Genomic DNA, 19608 nt, shown 5'->3' on the forward strand with positions numbered 1-19608 from the left:
TGATCTATTTCTTCTACTTTGTTGTGTGGCCTGTAGTATATGCCTATAGCAATGTCAACCCCCCTTTTATATTGACCCATATGGATTTTAGGAGGTTTTCATCCTTAGTTTTGTGTATTTCTGTAGAGATGTAGTTATCTTTTATATATAATGCAACTCCACGTCCTCTTTTGTTAGGTCTGTTTCTTTTGAATAGTTTGTATCCTTCCATCGGTATATTCTAGTGATGAGTTTCAGCCCACCAAGTTTCAGTAATGGCAACTATATCATATCTGTCTTCGTGTACTAATATTTCAAGTTCACCCTGTTTGTTCCCTAAACTTCGAGCATTAGCATATAAGCATTTGAGTCCTTTATTGCTCTTGAGTATGTTTCTTATATTTCCTACTTTGTAACTGGGATTTTACATCCTTTCCATCACTCATTATGTTTTTCTTTTGTTGGAAGTATAGATGAAAATATCATTTGTGCTCCTAATTCTTTAACTTTCTTCCCTAGCTGTTCGCAATCTCTTGTTATTGTTTTCAGATTCATTGTTGTGTCATTGGTTCCCACATGTAGGAAAAGAAAGAAAGAAAATCATTCTACTGGATAGATGCTTTTAATTTTGAGCCAGCTAAAAAATATATTCCATATTGTTTTAATTTGTGAGATATTACTTAATGAAATGCATGCAATCTCCAGTATAAAGAGCAAGGATACATTCACTACAAATTTTGCACAGACACTAAGTAGTAATGCTATAATAATCAAACTGAAAAGAAGAAATATATACTGTGATAGACATTTTGAGAAAACTAGAGATGCTTGATTAAATATTTCTTTATACAGCTTGCTTTGATTATCATATGTAAAATCACTCTTTCTGAAGCATTTAACCCACTCACTTTAGATATTAGTCCTGTTGGTGCTGTCCAAGATTTGCTTGAAGTACAAAGATGTTATGATGATTGGGCTGGTTATTATTTTTTTTTGGAATAAATTTTTATTGATTTCCCCCCCCCACACACACACACATACCCACATATTTTATGAACAGAGTATTGGCCATATCATATCTTATACAACTTAACATATCCAAATACATTTTACTTAGTTAACAATTTCTGCCAAGATGTTCTTTTTCCATATTTTTAATCATGTCTTAATATTTCTATGCTTGTTTATATAAACCACAACTACTTTCTCCCTCAAGTTCTAATTTCTCCATTTTTACTGATATATATTCTCTTCTATTATTTTTTAGATAATTCAGTTTTTATCCTGATATATTCAAACATGTTCGGGGCTGCCTTTCTTCCATTTCATCTTTTTCGTTTTACAGCAATCTTTCTTCTCTTTCTCTTTCCTCTCCCTCCCTTCTTTTATCCTTCCTACTTTCTTCCCTCCTCTCCTACTCCTTCTTTACTTCCCCTTCCTTTCTTCCCGTCCTCCTTTCTTCCTCCCTGTCTAACCTTCTCTCCTACTCTTATTTTCCCTCCCTTTCTTCCTCCCCTCTTCCCTTTCTTCTTTTCCTTTCTCTCCTTCTCCCTCTCTTCCGTCTCTCTACTCCTTCTTATCTCTCTGTATTGCTGTATTTATTTTCAATTCAGTATTTTTCACTATGGTGTCCAGACAACCCCAGTTTTTCCTCCATTTATTAAGTGTATTTCTCAGAATTCCCCTCATATATTTTTAATTATTAACGTATTTCAACTTATTCTATTTTTACCTTACAACCTTTTAGGTAGTTCAACCTTCCACTTCTTATTTTATTTAAATTCTTATTCACAGTTCAATAATTTTTTTCTCTTTCATTAGCATACATCATTTACTAACATTTCAATTTTGTTCAATTTTATATCTCACTTTCAATTATTTTCATCTATAAACCATTCTATCTTTCACATTTCATCTGCTAGTCTATTTTTCTTAAACAGTATACTTCTTCCTTTTTTGCTTCTTGCATATATTTCTTTTCATCCTTGCTTATATCATTTATAAAACTTACCAGTTTTATATCTTAATTTCAATTAATTTCTTTCTTCTTTTCAATATTTAAAACATATTTCTTTACCATCCACTATTGTTCTCTCCAATCCATGCATTCTCAGACAACAAAACATATAACCATTTTATCTTTCACATTCCATCTACTTCTCCATTTTACATTAAACAGTATATCTTCTTTTTTGCTTGTTACATACACTTCATTTCATCCTTGCTTACTTCGCTTTTACAATCTATATATTTCTTCTAATTTACTTTTTACATATGTTTTCTACTACTGATATCCTTCCCTTAAATCAACCTATTAACATTTTAATTTCCTTTCTACTATCCATTTTTCTTCCCCTTTTAATCATTTTCCATTTCCAAATTCCATTTCTTAATGTTTTCCTCCCTTTCTCCCATTCTCTTATCTTCTTCTTCTTCTTTTTCTTGTATCTTCCTTTCTGCCTCCTTTCTCTAATTTTTACTCTTTTAATTTCCCCCCTCAATCTTTTCCCATTTCCTTTTCCTCTCTTCTTTTCTGAGAAATATTTCCCCCATCCATTTTTATTCTGTCTCTGTTAATCCCAGTGTAATCATCTGTTTTTATCTTCAATTATTTCCTTTTCATCATTGTATTCTTGCTCCTCTTGCTTCTCACTCATATTTTCTTTTTCCTTTTACATTTTAACCAATTCTCCGCTTCTTTATTTCCCCTAAACAATTCTCGCACCTTTTGAAGCATTTCCCTTAATTCCTCATACTCATACTCCCAACTCTCCATGTTATCAATCTAAAGAGAAAGGATTTTTGAATTTATTATTTTAGCTTATGTATAATTCGAATTCAAGTCCATATGATGTCTCCTTTTTTTCTTTTTTCTTTCCAGATAATGTCCAATTAACATGTTCCTTCAAATCGTTCCAGTTTTAATTTTTAGTCTTCACTCCTTTTTGAAATCGTGCTCCAGCTGTTTAAACAAACACTCCTCTAGTCATTTCCCATGGTGGTCTAAGTAATGCAATGCTTTCTTTCCTCCAGCAGATGTCTCTCTCCAATTCACAAATCCCCCGGCAACAAAATGTCAATTGTTAATCCATAAAGATAATTACTTCTTCTTCAATTAAATCCTTTTGTTATTAAAAATATTTTTCCTCAGTTTTCTTTTTCTTTTATTATTTTTACTTTCTTCCAAGTCCAATTTTAAATCCAGATAGAAAGCTTACCTTTTAGGGCTTTGATCTTAAAGTTCCTCTTTGTTTTTTGTTTTCCTTTGCTTTGAATTCCCACGTGGCAATTAGCTGCTAATTTTGTGTTGGGACTTCTTTCAGGCTTTAAAAATATTTTCTTTTTACCTGTGAGTTGGCCAATCACTCACCCGGTAACAATACTCTGTTCAATCACCGCTCCTACTCAAATCTTCCATGTGGCTGCCCCGGCTTTTGACAGCTCCTAATGGCTGTCTTCCCACCCTGCTGGGTCGGAGGCTAATGCCGGCACTCCAGGGAACTTGCAACTTCCCTGTTCGCACCAGCCTGTGCCTCCTTTCTTCACTCTCTCTACGGGACAGCTATGATCCATTAGGGATCCCCTGTTTCGGCTGGGATATCGGCGTTTTACTGGAGCCTCGGAATCCACCCCGTACTGCCGTGACACTGGCCGCGCCCCTCTTTTCAATGATTATTGAACTTTAGTGTGTCTGCATGGTCTGTTCACAGTCTTAAAAATTTTGTCGCAGTCCCCAGTGCCGTTTGTTGCAAAGAAGTATCTGTATTGGTTGGTTTGGCTTGCTTTCTTCAGTTCTTCCATCCATTTGATATTTGAAGTTTAAAAATAAGACTTTTTTTCCTGAGACGAAGCATGTACATGACTCATGATTGCTCCTTTTTTGTCCTGTCCTGGCAGAATGACTGGAAGTTTTATCTTGTATATGAAGAGTGCCCAGCAGGGAAAGCTTTTGCATTTGCAAAGCTGTCTCCTGGAGAGGAGCCCTTGGCTGTATTGTTTTGCCAATGTACTCACTACAGCAACTAGATACTGCAGTATTTTTTATTTTATTTTGGGCAGCTAGAATCTGTCAGGCTACCTAAGATGGGTAATATAGCAATCTGAATTGGTCTCCCCACACATCAACTTAGTGATGCATGCAAACCAGCATCTGCATTTCCTGCATCGGATGAGAAGAGCACATCTTTCTCCTTTTGTCATGACCATTTTTACAGAGGCACGATTGAGAGCATTTGGAACGGAACTGCATCATTGTTTGGCTTGGTGGTGGCAGTGCCACAGATAGAAGGTCCATACCAGTGGTGGATTGCTCCCAGTTCGCGCTGGTTCGGGAGAACCAGTAGTAATGGTTGGCTGGCCATGCCCCTGAACCGGTCACCCAGTTGCTGCTCGTTCATCCCGGCCGCCATGTTCATTGCCACCATGTTCTTTATACATGCACATCCCATTGCCTTGGAAGTCCAGTGGGATGCGCATGCACGAAGAACATGGTGATGGCAGCAGCTTTTTCCATACCTGCAAAGTTTGCTGGGCCAGGTGGCCCCCCCTCGCCTGTCAGCAGCTTCCAAATCTGCCGCCAAGGCAGCCGGCTTCGCCCTCCCCACTGCCACTGCCCTCTCCTGCCGAGGCCACTGCTACCATTTGCTGCCACTGCCATCACCTTTCCTTTGGAGGTGTGTGGAAAATCTATGTTGGAAAACACTGTTGGCGGGGGAGGGAGACCTGCACACAGCTGAAGAGCCATCTTGGGGGAGACATGGCAAGGCTCACTCACCTTTTGGGCCTGGTGCACTTGGTGTTGGGGGATGACATGTGGCTACAAAGCCTGCTGAGCCAGCCAGTCCCCTTCCTGCTGGCTAGCAGCTTCTGAAGTCGCCCCATCACATTTGCAGCCGTGGTGGGTATGGTGGGACAGCCCGGTAAGCTTCACAGCAGCCGTTTGGCTAGAAAGCTTGCTGGGCTGGCCAGTCCCCTTCCTCCCAGCTAGTAGCTCCTGATGTTGCTCTGCTGCCTTTGCAGCCATGGTGGGGATGGGGGCAGCCTGGTAAGCTTCACAGCAGCCCCATGACTAGAAATCATGCCGGGCTGCCACTCCCTTCCCCGCTGGACTGGCGTCTCCCAAAGCCACCAGGGTTCCAGCCCCCCCTCCCTCTCCACTGCTTGGGGCTTGCCCGTCTGAAGCAAAAGCTCATCTTTCTCCCATCGCCGCTGTTGGGCCACCCCGCTGCTTGGAGTTCCGGGCGGCGGCAGCGGCAAGATCCAAGTGGCGGGGCGGCCTGGTAAATTTTGCAGCAGCATAGCCACAAAGCTTCCCAGGATACCGCCCCCTTCCTTGCTGGCCTAGCATCTCCCGAAGGTGCCAGGATTGCAGTCCCGCCCCCCTCCCTGCCCAGGACATCTGCCTGCCCTCTGGTCCGGAACACTGGCCCCGCTCGCTTTTTGCCTTCTGCTGCAGCAGAGCAGCAGTGCGTCCAGCTCTGCATCTCCCCCTTTGCATCAGCGCTGGTCAGCTGTTGAGAGCCCAGCCTGCAAGTCTGGAAGAGATGGCAGCTGTCCACCGTGTCCCTGTTGCCCCTCCCCAGGTGATGGCAAGCATTTAATACTACTTTTAATATTTAAATCATAAAATCCTAACTGTAACAATAAGATTATTCAAAGCCAAAGTATTAAGTCTTTTGCTGAATGGCACCTAATATACTGCAATAGGGAATGGGAGGGGAGAAGAGGAAGGAAGGAAGGAAGGAAGGAAGGAAGGAGCTGGAAATGAGATGGAAGGAAGGAGATGAGAGGGGAGGAAGGAAGGAAGGAAGAATTGCATGTGGCCCCAAATAACCTTTAGGGAGGGAGGGAGGCAGAAAGGAAATATTCTAATACATTATTACTAGTATGTTTATTAAGAAGATACATTCAAGTATTAAAAACTGAACACTCTTTCTTTCTTTCTTTCTTTCTTTCTTTCTTTCTTTCTTTCTTTCTTTCTTTCTTTCTTTCTTTCTTTCTTTCTCTACTATATTGTTTTGCTCATTTCCACTCATTCTTAAAGAAAAAACTAAATTCTCTAAATGGGATAATTTATAGTCAACTTAACAAATCTGAACTAAAGCTTTTGTCATGGAGTACAATCGGTTTTGAACAAGACTTCTAGAGGTCCTTTAGATGTGATTTCTAAAATGTGAGAGAGAGAGGAAAAGAAAGAAAGAACGAGCGAGAGAGAGACAAGAAAGAAAGAAAGAAAAAGAAAGAAAGAAAGAAAGAAAGAAAGAAAGAAAGAAAGAAAGAAAGAAAGAAAATAAATTTGGAAACCACCTCTGGTCCATACAGAGAGTCATAAAGGTAACTGAGAAGATTATAGGAAACTCGCTTCCTATATTACTATAAGCAGTATTTAGGCTACTGCTTATAAACGCTATGTGCTTAGAGCTCAAAGCATTGTTAGAGACCCCACATACCCACTTTACGATCTGTTTCTGTTGTTCCCCTCTGGGAGGAGGTTTCGAAGTATTTCTAGCAGATTCTATAACACTACCAGTTTCTATAACAGCTTTCTATAACTGTAACACAGTTCCCTATGCCATCCATCTGGTAAACTCGCAAGATTTGTTTTTCTTACCATGTACATGTGTATATCTGAACTAGATTGTGTTGTTTCTCTGTGTCATATAATATATGAGGGTATGTGGGTATAATCATACTTTTTATTTATTTATTTTGTCATGTTTATATAAAGTATATTGGAGGTGGTGACCCTTTGAGAGCTGTATGCAATGAAATTTCATTTTAATGTATGCCGATTAGTATACATTTAAAATGACAAAGTTATTCTAAGTCTAAGTCTAAATTGTTTCTTCAGCGCAACACCAATCAGCAGAGCTCTTGATCAAGGAGCAGATATTGTGGTGATTGGAAGATGTGTTGATAGTAGCCTTGTGTTGGGACCACTAATTCATTCTGTAAGTGTGGATCAATATTTTTTAAAATAATTTCTTTTTCTACTAGCCATTTTATCAGACTAAATACAGGTAGTCCTTGATACAACCACAATTGAGCCCAGAATTTAGGTTGCTAAGTGAGAAATTTATTAAGTGAGTTTTGCTTATTTTATGACTTTTCTTGCCACATTTGTTAAGTGAATCACTGCACTAATTTTTAACTGTGTTAAATTAGTAACACGGTTGTTAAGTGAATCTGGTTTTCCCATTGACTTTGCTTGTCAGAAGGTCACAAAAGATGATCACATTACCCCAGGACAGTGCAACCATCATAAATATGAATTAGTTGTCAAGCATTTAAATGTCAATCACATGACCATGGGATGCTGCAACGGTCATCAGTGTGAAAAATATTCATAAGTCTTTTTTTTCAGTACTTTTGTAACTGAATGGTCACTAAATGAACTGTTGTAAGTTGAAGACTACCTGTATCGGTCATCTTTATGAATTTTTATACAATTCCAACTGTTTTTTCCTGCAGCTGTTGAAATCAGTGTGTTTTCATTATAATGCAGCATTCATTCTTCCTGGTATAATAAGTATGACTTGACTTGTCTTTCCCTTCAGAAAAAACACACGTCTTCTTTCACACAGCCACCACTTATCCCAACCATAAGAATCCACAATAATTCCTGCAACAAAGATAGCACATACACTACATAGGATGTAAATTTCCCTTCCATTCTTCAAGCTCACACTTATTCTTCCTCCCAATCCAAGCACCATATACATATTGACATATTTATTTGTTCCACCCTATAACCTTCTGGCAATAAACACTTTCTGCTGCTAATTCTTATCATAAGACAGAAACTAATGGTCTCCTGCAGTTTCTTCCCAGTACAAGTCTTACAAGATTTAAGGGCCAGGCATTTGTATGAAATATTTGCTTCTGCAGATGGTTTTGGTAGTATTTTGGTGTTGGTAGTATAGGTAGCCCTTGATTTGTGAGCACAATTGAGCCCAAAATTTCCATTGCTAAGCAAGATAGTTTTTGATTGAATTTTGCCCCATTTTACAATCTTTCTTGCCATAGTTGTTAAGTGAATCATTGTAGTTGTTAAGTTAGTAAGGTGGTTGTTAAGTGAATCTGGTTTCCCCATTGACTTTGCTTGTCAGAATGCCACAAAAAGGTGATCATATGATCAAAATTTAGATGCTTGGGAACTGGCTCAATATTTATGATTGTGAGTCATATATATATAAGCCAGTTGCCAAGCATCTGAATTTTGATCATGTGACATGGGGATGCTGCAAGGGTCATAAATGTGAAAAACAGTCATGAGACACTTTTGTTTCAGTGCTGTTGTAACTCCGAACAATCACTAAACAAACTGTTGTAAGTCGAGGGCTACCTCTACCCATATTATTTGTTGGTCGCAGACCTAGGAATTGTTACTCACATTTGAAGACAGAACGACATTTCATAATGTCCATCTTTCCTATATTTAAAAGAGAAGTAAACCAAACACAACTGAAGACCCATAGTAATTATATGGAAATATTTACATATATATAGGTTAGTTTTCTGTAATAGCTTTACTCTAAATTAAATATGCATCTGTTAAAAAATAGTTATGCATATGATAAACTGAAATTTGATTAATTTAGATTTCTTACACTGATGCAACTATGAATTCAGATTCTGAAATACACAAAACTTTTAAGTTTGTGACTGACAGGTTTCTCATAGTTTACAAAAAATATGGTATGCATTGTTCTTTTTCTTTTGACTAAGAAAATCCAGTTAATTTTAAAGAGAGATTTTTGCTAATGCTGTTTCCCATTCTATATTTTACAAATATGTGTTGCTTTTCAAAATAATACAGCATCGTTAACTTTTCTTTCATCTGAATTTCTTTAACTACAACTTGCAAACAATTCAGCCCACCACAAGGTGGCAGAAATGGTCAACTTAAGAAAAAACAACCCAAAAACAAGTTTAAATTAAGGGGGTTCTTTTTGACTTAGAAACCACGTGCTTAATATTAACAAATTAGGTTTGCACTGGATCCTGTTTTAAAGATATTTGGAAGTCAGATGGATGGACGGACGGATGGACGGACGGACGGATGGTGTCAGCTCTGCCTAGCTCAGCTTGGGGCCTCATAGACATCCTGCCATTGAAAGTAGAAAAGGGAAGGATGAAAAAGCAATAAAGCTTTGTGTATATGTGATAGAAAATCGGAAATTGGTGATATGGACCAGGACAGCTGGATCCTGTTTGTACCAGCATCCTATAGCCAGGTTCAGTGAGAAATCTGCGGATTACCCCCCAACATCTCAGAATTCTCAAAACATCTTGGTGAGCTCCGAGAGGCTGAAAACAGACTGGTCACAGGGAGGGATGGGCTGGAAGCAAACCTATACCTTATTTTTGTTATCTAGCAAGCGCAGTAAATTTCAGATCTGGCTTGACTTTATTGCAACTAACATCCTTAGAACCCTTTGCTTTAACCAAATGGAGTCGAAGGGTTTTCTTTCCTAAGGGATCAGATTGGGGCAGGTCTGACACTAAGCCAGCTCTGCAGATGTGGTCAACCTGGAGAGGAAAACCGCTTCTACCATGAGGACCATGCAAACGATGTTGGTCAAAGAGCAACCAGGTTTCTTGGCCTGGGGGGAAACACCCTCAAAACCCCATCCTGGAGGGCTAGATCCATCTGGATGGCTGGGAGTAGATGACTCATCAAGATCCCAATGGTCCCTTGGGGTCAGGAAAAAGGAAGAATGGGAAGAGAAACCCATGAGAGTGACATTCATCCATGGGGGCTGTGTGGGCCGCCGGTGAGAGACCCGAGTGGAGCTGGAGGAACTGGAGGAAGAATTGAGTGCAGGCAAGCCAGAACAAGAGGACTGGATGTTGGAGCAAGCCATAAAGTTCCAGAGGGGCTTTTTGGTAAGCTCAAAGCTCAAGAAGCCCTAGCCTGAGCAGCACATCTGACCGACCAGCCGACTCCAGCCATGGAAAGTGAAAGGGAAACTACCTCTGCTACCGCAATGGCAGCAACAGCAAGCTCCTAAGCAACCGCAACCCTCCAGTGCCTAGTCCCACAGCTCAGCCTCCACTGGCTGCATGAGCAACACCAGCAAGGCAGAGAGATTGCAAGACACCAGCCCTGGTAGTAAAGTTCAACGGAGACCCAAGCAATTGGGAGTCTTCCTGGCACAAGTTTGGATATACATGCAGGAGTCTGATCCAGAAATAGCCACCAAAGGGGCTAAGGTGTAGTGCGTGACCATGGGGTTAGAGGAGGCCATAGCTGAATGGATGGTCACTATCCACAACGATGATGCCCTGGAGCTGAGAAACTTTGACCATTTCATAGCTGCACTTTGGAAGTGCTTCAAAGACCCTCTAGCCAATTGCAAAGCCAGAAGTTGCAAAAAGACCTCAGCCAAGGGCACAGGGGCATGGCCATGTACACCCAGGAGATTTGTGACTTGCTCTGCTGACTCATTAGAAGACATCTTGATTGGATGCTTCCAAGATGGGCTAAGTGAGAAGGTCTACAACACCTGCATTTCCAGAGGTACCCCCTATATACCCTTCATGGCTGGTATGTCCTAGCAGAGGAAGTGGAAATCGACCCAGCTTGATCCAAATACTGGCCAAGCCATAGATGGTGAAGATCAGGGGTGAAATGTAAAATTTGTTACTACTGATTCTGTGGGCATGGCTTGGTGGGTGGGAGGGTAATGTGACTGGGTGGCTGTGGCCAACTTTTTTTTAACTTTTAAAAGAATTTTTAAAGCATCTTCGACTGAAAAAATGCTTTTAAAAGTAAAAAAAAAGCCTCTGATTGGGCGGCTCAGTTGGGATTGTCAGAACCTTTTAAAAGCATTTTTTTTACTTTTAAAAGCATTTTTTCTACAACCTCTTCGGACGAAGAGGTTGTAGAAAAAATGCTTTTAAAAGCCTCTGATGATCAGGCAACTCAGCTGGGATTTCCAGAGGAGCCAACCGGCTAGACAGAGGGTGGCTGCCCTAGTACTATTTAGGAAAAGGACAGGTCCTTTTGTCTATGCATCGACTATCATGGGCTTACTACTGTGTGTATGGAAAACTTTATCCACTCCCCCTCATGAGGGACATGCTAGCCCGTTTAGCCAAAGAAAAGGTCTTCACCAAGTTGGATTTGCGGAAGTTATACTACCGAGTGAGGATCAAAGCAGGGGATGATTGGAAAATGCCCCTTAGGATGCTTCTGGGTCCTCCCTTTTTTCGGCCGAAGAAAACATGCTTTTAAAAGTAAAAAAAAACAAAACCCTCTGATGATCGCGCAGTTCAGCTGGGCATGGGCGGTGGGGGAGCAGGGATTTTTGCTACCGGTTCTCCGAACCACCCTCAGCCATTGCTACCGGATCGGGCGATCTGGTCCAAACCAGGAGCATTTCACCCCTAGTGAAGATTCCCCCCCCTCCCCCGAAAAAAAGAGGCCCCAAAACTGGCACTACGTGAACAGAACTTATATGAATGATTCAATGGCTGCTTCAGATGTTGGAAGGAGGGGCACTGAGCTGCTGACTACCAAGATGCATGCTTAGCCCAGAAGGTGACTCTGGATCCTGCCAAAAAACCAGCAAAACCAGAACAGTGAGTTCATAAAACTGTCCTGAAGGGAGTAAAAGTTGTAGAGTTCACTCCAGGGATGCTATTCAGCAGGTTCTGACAGGTTCTGGAGAACCAGTAGCAGAAATTTTGAGTAGTTTGGAGAACCGGCAAATACCACCTCTGGCTGGCTCCAGAGTGGGGTGGGAATGGAGATTTTGCAATATCCTTCCCCCAGGAGTGGGGAGGGAATGAGGATTTTGCAGTATCTTTCCCCTGGAATAGAGTGGGAATGGAGATTTTGCAGTATCCTTCCCCTGCCATGCCCACCAAGCCATGCCCACAGAGCTAGTAGTAAAAAAAATTGAATTCCACCATTGGTTCACACCATCACCAAAGAGGGCAGAAGAAGTCCCACTGACCCGGTTGGCAGTCCAGTGAAAAGCAAGTCGGACTACAATGATGATCCCTTGGTAAGTTGCCTGTTCAACCCAGTGTTCATCTCTATAGAACTGGTGGTTCAATTCTCAAGGTGAAAGGGAGCCTAGTAGCCCTACTGGACTTGGGGTGTACCAGATGCCTGGTCATCCCTGCTGTGGTCAAGAAATTGGGTGTGACACTCAAACAGCTTAAAGCGCCCATAGCTTTTTGGCAGCTGGACGGTTCAGTGATGGGGGGCCAGCAACATATGTTACTGAACCAATTGCAATGAGGATATGCACGCGCACGGAGAAAAAATTTGTATCTCTCCTTCCCCTCTCTTTTTTCTTTTGCGGGACTAATGTCTTTGTCAAAGAGGGCAGAGTACCAGGTCTGCCTGGCTCAGCTTGGGGTTTCATAGGCATCCTGCTACGTAAAGAAGGCAGTGAAGGATGAAAGGGGGAAGAAAGGGGGGAAGGATGAAAGGGCAATAAAGTTGTGTGTGTACGTAATAGGAAATCAGGAGAAGGGGAATAACAAGTGATAAGCACCCGGGCAGCCAGATCCTGTTCGTACCAGCATCCCACAACCAGGCACCCTGAGAAATATGTGAATTGCCCCCAAATATCTCAAGAGTTCTCAAAACATCTTGGTGAGCTCCAGCTGGCTGGAAATGGACTGGTCACCGGAGGAGGGATGGCTTGGGGGCACTTACATCTTATTTTTGTATGTAGCAAGCATGGTAAAGTTCAGATCTGGCTTGACTTTACTGCAACCAACATATTTAGTAAAAGAACCTTTGCTTTAACCAAATGGAATGAAAGCTTTTCTTTCCTAAGAGATTGGAGTGTGGCAGGTCTGCCAGGACCTGGATGGATGGATGGATGGATGGATGGATGGATAGATAGATAGATAGATAGATAGATAGATAGATAGATAGATAGATAGATAGGACACACACACACACACACACACACACACACACATAAATACACATACCAAGAGTCTCACATTATGAAGTTCCAAGATGCTTCTTCATCCTTAACTGGTGCTTACTAGGGCTCTTTGTTAATTACTTGCTTTTAGGCAATTCAGCAACATATAATCTACAAGGTAGTATTGGAATGGATTGAAATACCTTGTAAGTAAGGAACTGAAATTCAAAGGAAGACATATTAATTTATTAAGTTCAAGCATTATCCATTAAACTCTTGCAGTAGTTAAATCTTTCCATAATGAAATAATTACATCTGAATTTAGAGAAGAAACTTGTACAAATTTTATTATAGATTTTTTTCAGTATATGCATTTACCACTTGATTGTTCCTAGAATATGAGCCATAATTAAGCTTTTGTGAAGATATTGTCAGTGAAGTACTAAAAATAATTTTGTCACTAAATAAGTTTATATCAATCTCCTTATATAAATTCTACTAGAATTTCTATTGGAATGTTTCCTGCTTAAAAATAAGTTAGAAAATAAGCTAGTCTTTTAAGTACAATTTTAATTTGATTTCACTTTAAATACACTAGTCATACAATAATATAGTTCCAACATGTCCTAGATAGGTGTTCTGTAGTTTCAGACCTAGAATTCAGGCTCTTCATAAGGAAAGATATGTTGAAACTGGATAGGACTTTTTTGTGGAATGAGATTTATTCACCATTTCAAGAGCTGACGGCTACTGAATGTTTAAAAATATTCAGTAGTACAGATCAACTGTGGCATGGCTAAGCTAATAAGAGAGCTTGTTTAATTATGTCATCTCCTGGGAAACTAGTGCTAATAAGAGGGGGGGGGAGACAGAGAAATCACACACACACAAATATACATATATAAAAAGTCCCTCTTTGAGGGAGATGGGCAATTTAGAAATGTGAAATGTGTGTGTATATACCCATATCTACACATACACACATATTTATATGTATGGGTCTGTTTCTGTGTATGCCTGAGTGTGTGTGAGAGAAACAGAGATGGAGAGAGAGAGAGAAGTGCATATGTGTATACCTTCTTCTTTTCCCTTTGTTGGTCTAATTGTGAAATATACAACCTAAGTGAAAGACAGTACAATTATTTCCAATGGATTTCTAAGTCACTAGAGTATTTTCTCTGCTTACTGCATACAGTAGTTGCACAGGAATTTATAAAAATGGGAAAAAGGAAATTAGATGGGTTATGGAGGGTGTCCATGAGCAATGTATTCCTATAATGCCTCTTTCATATTGTATACAAGTGAGCATGCATAAAAGAGGAAACTGGGAAATTGCTGAATTTTCATGAGCTTTGGAAATCTGTTGCAGATTCTGCTTTTGTGATTTAATATTCTTTTCACTATTTAATTCTATTTCAATGTGTATTTTTAAACATTATTTTTCTAGTTTGGATGGACTAGAGATGAATTCAGCCTATTAGCAGCGGGAAGGTAAATATTATCTTTGTTTCAAAGAATGCTATTAATTGTAATACTGTTAAAATAATACAATGGTCAAAATCCCTGAAGCAATTAATAATGATGATATTTCAAAGTCTCTTTCAAAAGGATATAAATTTAGATGTAATAAAGATTTGTTTGTCTAAACATTGGATATTATACAGTAGAAGCTTTCAATAAAAGTTAAGGTTCATTAAAAATTTTAACTTCATTAAAAATGTTTAAATATCAAATGTGATTTTTAGTCTTGCAGGTCATCTGATTGAATGTGGTGCTCAATGTACAGGTGGAATATTCACTGACTGGCATACTGTGCCAAAATGGTATGTTTATTGTTCTGTAAGATACATGTTGGTGAATATTTTTGTAATATATTTTAATACTTAGATTGCTGAATGATAGTGTTATAAGTACACTATTCAGCCTATGATCATATTAATATCTCTGCCAAAAATAATTTTGTCATCAAGTAAGCTTATATCAATCTCCTTATAGAAATTCTACTAGAATTTCTATTGGAATGTTTCCTGCTTAAAAATAAGCTAGAAAATAAGCCAGTTTAGTCTTTTAAGTACAATTTTAATTTGATTTCACTTTAAATACACTAGTCCTACAATAACATAGTTCCAACATATCCAAGATAGGTGTTCTGTAGCTACAGACCTAGAATTCAGGCTCTTCATAAGGAAATACTGTATGTGTTGAAACTGGGAAGGGTTTTTTGTGGAATGAGATTTATTCCACAAAATTAGGAGCTGACAGCCTCTGAGTGCTACAAAATATTCAGTAGTACAGCTCAACAATGGCATGGCTAAGATAATAGAGAGCTTGTTTAATTATGTCATCTCCTGGGAAACTAATGCTAATAAGATTTTTATGGAACTTGAAGTAGAAGTTAAGACTGAAAAAAACTGCTGGGTCCTGGGAGAGTGCAATGGTAGATGTTATTATGTTTATTCCTCCTTAGAATTAATGCCTTGTGATGAGAAATGTTGCCAATTGGCACTTGTTTATGTGATCCATCTTTAAATAAAAGTTACTGACAATGCTGAAAAATCAATTGTGCCATTACAGTCTGCCCACAGTAGTCAGTTTGTGAATTGGTGCTAGCTCATAATGTGTTAGTGTGTTTCATTATAGCATAGCATTATTTTATCTCTGCTGTGTTTCATACTTTGATTTTTAGTAAGCTGTCATGTCATGTTCATGTCCATGAAGATTTGGTTGCAATTTGTTAAAGCTGCTATAGACTGTAAGCCACAACATCCTCCATTTTGTCTTTGTTCTTTCTTTCTGGCAACTCTTTCCCCTGTATGAAATGCAATGTGTTTGCAATCTCTACTGCATTATGATTGTAATATGGATGACTCTGAATACCCCAGTTTATTTATTTATTTAATTTATTTATTTAATTGTTTGTCAACAAGTACAAGGAAACAAGTATCAGTATAGACATAGACATGGACACATGAAAAAAATGGCACAAATAAATGGATATAAATAGGCAAAACATAGCCATAAACACATAAAATGATTACATATAAATAGGGACAGTAGGACAGGGACAGTAGGCATGCTGGTACGCTTATGCAAGCCCCCTTAGGGACCTTTTAAGAAATGTGTAAGGTCCATGGTAGACAGTTTAAGGTAAAAGGTATAGGGGTTCGAGAAATTAATAACAGGATCAGATAGAGTGTTCCAGATATTTACTACTCTATTGCTAAAGTCGTATTTTCTGCAATCAAGATTGAGTGAACTACATTTAGTTTGTATCTATTGATAGCCCTTGTGTTATTGCAGTTGAAATTAAAGTAGTCATTAACAGGTAGGACGTTAAAGTAAATAATCTTGTGTACTAAGCTTAGGTGAATGAAACTTGTATAATATAATACAGGTAGGAAATGTAGGCACTGAACCTCATATAGGTTGACTAGGAATTGTTCTGAAAAGTGGGCAAAGAATGTTAAAGATTGCAGAGTGGCTGATAACTTGGGGAAAATACATTTTTCCCATAATACATTTGCTTGAATTAAATCTCACTAAAGTTGCAATGTAAAAGCATTGCAACTTTTGCAACAACAGCAATTAATTGTTTTGTTGTGATACTTATACTGCAACATGAAAGATATTGTGGTATATGTTTTCTTGGACTGATATTGCTCGCATACTGATAGCTCTTTTTAAAGCATTGATACTTTTGTCTCTTTTCTGTATCTAATTGGTTTATTCTGTTGATCATTTGGTTGTCTGTATGATTAAATTAAGAAGCTGAGCTAAAAGGACTTTTTAAAAAAAAGTTATACATTTTGATAATTTGTTACCACTGTTTTTTAACCACATAAACATTCCCATGAAATAAATTATTGATATACTTTATATATAATTAAATTTTAATATTTTGAACTTTTAGGCATAACATCGGTTTCCCCATAATAGAAGCTTCTTCTGATGGAAGTTTTATTGTAACCAAAGCACCCAACACAGGAGGCCTGGTGACTTTTGGCACTGTGGCAGAACAATTGGTGTATGAAATAGATAATCCTAAAGAATATCTGTTACCAGATGTCACGTGTGATTTTTCTCAAGTCTCCCTTACTGAAATTGCAGGTCAGTGTCTGCTGATATTGGATTATTCTAGGGAAATGACAGTGGTGGTATACAGTTTTATTGTTGTTTGAGAAAAAGAATGCTTTTAAGTGAATGTCATAACAGGTATCAGACTTCTGTAAAAGGTTTACTCATTCATAGTGTTCCCATTGTCTTAAGTAAGGCTGGCTGGGGAATTCTGAGAATTGAATTCATACACCTTATAGTTGCTAAGGTTGAAAAACACTGGTTTGAAGAATTATGATCTGCAGATTTTTATGCAGAAGGAAATGCAGAGTGCGAGTGGAGTGAGTGTCACATCATATATACTTGCACTGTGGAAATTTTTTCCATTTCAACGTATCAGTGTGTGTGTGTGTCAAATCATGTATTATAAATACTGATGTATTGTAAATACTGTAAATGTTCATGTAACAGCACAAAATAGGGAACTTGAGATGGAGGTCCACGGGTGGGAATCAGACAAAGAAGGTTAAATGATTATTATTCACATAGGTCTGGCAGACTTCATGACATAATTTTGCCTTTGCACAGAAGTATGTCATGATGCACATGTTTTCACCTCATTATGATTTGCTAAAAACAGTGATGAAATTAGTCTTAAACTGGAGGCACCCTATTCTCATGATGGTGAACCAAAGTGGCATGCGAAGCCATGTTGCCCAGTATGCACGGCCTTGCCTGTTTGTCGTCCGGGTTTCTGGCCCATGCATGCACAATGATCAGCTGTCCTTCGCGCGCACGGCAGTGCCGAAAACCAGCCAGATGATTGTCGGGTGCACATGTACGTTAGAACCCGGAGGTTTGGCTTTTCTGGAGTGCGGCCCTGATGAGCGCGCATGACTTTTTTCCATGTGACAGTTTGCCATCACTGCCCTATTCAGTGGTGGGCTGCTGCTGGTTCGGACCAGTTCAGGTGAACCTGTAGTTCTGATGATTAGCTGGCCCTGCCCACCCGCCCCTACTCTATCCTGTCCTATATTTTCTTCTTTCTGGCTCAGCTGATTTGCAGGGCACAGCTGATTTCCGCGCCTCTGCTGTTCTATTTACTGGGGCTGCCTTAGAAGGTAAGCAGATAAGCTTCAAATTGCTGTGTTCTGAATGCTGCGTGCAAGCATATTAGGTGTGTGTGCAAAACCTGTGTTTGCGCGCAAAACGCGCTCACAGAACCGGTTGTTAAACCGGTTGCAGCCCACCACTGACCCTATTCACCTTGACTCTTACTTTATTTTTTTAACATTTTCATTGGAAAAATATCTCATTGCATATTTCATATTATTAGTAAAAGCTAAACCTTGCCAGTATGTATTTAATCTGAATAATACAATGGAAATGTTAATGGGATGGAAGGAAGAGGAAAAAACGTTAGTCTTAAGTGAAAAGTTAAATAAAAGTTTCCCCCAAAATTGAGTTCAACTCTTGGTGACTTTGAACTGTGTAATTTTGAGGAGGAAACAATATAGAAATGATTTTCTAGTGCTTCTTACAGGACATTTTGTCTATTTCCTAGCCTAGCCTATAGCCTTGATATTTCCTGGAGCTTTTACCAATTACATTTCTGCTTAGCTTTTTGAGAGTGGCCAATGTCAGCAAATGCTGCTTTTTTCTGAACTCCAAATCAATAGACATGCAATGCATTCATAACTACCCATCAGAAATATGCAGTATCTGAATTATACCAAGATTATTGCATATTTATTACGTGTTTTAAATAATCCTAATGTAACAATGCACGGAATGGAGAGAGATTATGCAGTAGTGGGTTCTGCATGCATCAAGTGAGAAAACGATCAAGAGATATGGAAAAGATAGTTCTCCAGGGCTGGCCGAGTAACACCTAAACAATGCATGTTTAAAATGACAGTGGGAAAGGAGTTTGATAAAGGAAATAAACCAGAGTTATATTATTCCCTGACATTGATAGAAACTGATTTGAAAAGGTCTGCCAACTTTAATAGCTATTGATAATTATTTATTTGCACACTGTACTGCTTTATGATTGCAAAATCATTGATTTTTGCCTACATTTCTGAATTTAAAACCTTATATATCTCTTTTGCCAAACTTTTGATTATTAATATGTTTTAGCATTAATTTTTAATATTTTGCATGCAATTTAAAATATTATTCCTCCATCATGTACACATCAGAGCAGAAAGGCGGGATATTCATTAAATAACTAAATAAACAAGGTTTTACTGGATATATGCTGTCTTTGGTCAATGAAGCGTTAATGATGCTAAAGTAAGCCAGTTTTAATATACTCCTTGCATGATATCAGTCCTATTGGGCAAGGATTCAAAGAACATAAAACTAACCTAAATATTTTCTCAAAATGTGCTTTATTTGCTCAAAATTGCCTCATTAAGCAGTAGCTGCATTTAAACATTTTAAATGCAGCTACATTTTAAAATATATTTTAAAAAATAAGAATTAAAATATTTTAACCTTCAAATGAACTTCTAGCTTGTAAATTGCCCACTATGACACATTTGAACTCCAACTGAACTTTCACATGAACTTTCAGTTAGTTATTCTACTAGAAATTGAACAGATGGAAAGTAGACAGATTTCTGAAATATCTTTAGATATAAGTGCTGTGACATGTACTTTAGAAAAAGGACTG

General features: G+C 38.8%; 1 protein-coding gene across 9 annotated transcripts in view; it reads left to right on the plus strand.

The window, feature by feature from the left end:
* The window catches only part of LOC131202788 (uncharacterized), a 139901-nt gene that overhangs the window by 13954 nt on the left and 106339 nt on the right, over nucleotides 1–19608 (plus strand). For 5 of the 9 annotated variants that reach the window (XM_058192118.1, XM_058192122.1, XM_058192117.1 and 2 more), the window contains 4 exons: nucleotides 6830–6929; nucleotides 14323–14366; nucleotides 14621–14698; nucleotides 16786–16982. In XM_058192118.1, coding sequence (XP_058048101.1) covers nucleotides 6830–6929; nucleotides 14323–14366; nucleotides 14621–14698; nucleotides 16786–16982 — 419 coding nt within the window. Of the gene's footprint in view, nucleotides 1–6829; nucleotides 6930–14322; nucleotides 14367–14620; nucleotides 14699–16785; nucleotides 16983–19608 lie in introns of those variants that run through there. The other 4 variants (XM_058192114.1, XM_058192119.1, XM_058192116.1 and 1 more) reach the window with 3 other exon arrangements.

Source organism: Ahaetulla prasina, chromosome 8 (assembly GCF_028640845.1).
Source record: "Ahaetulla prasina isolate Xishuangbanna chromosome 8, ASM2864084v1, whole genome shotgun sequence".
In the NCBI taxonomy this organism is placed as follows: domain Eukaryota; kingdom Metazoa; phylum Chordata; class Lepidosauria; order Squamata; family Colubridae; genus Ahaetulla; species Ahaetulla prasina.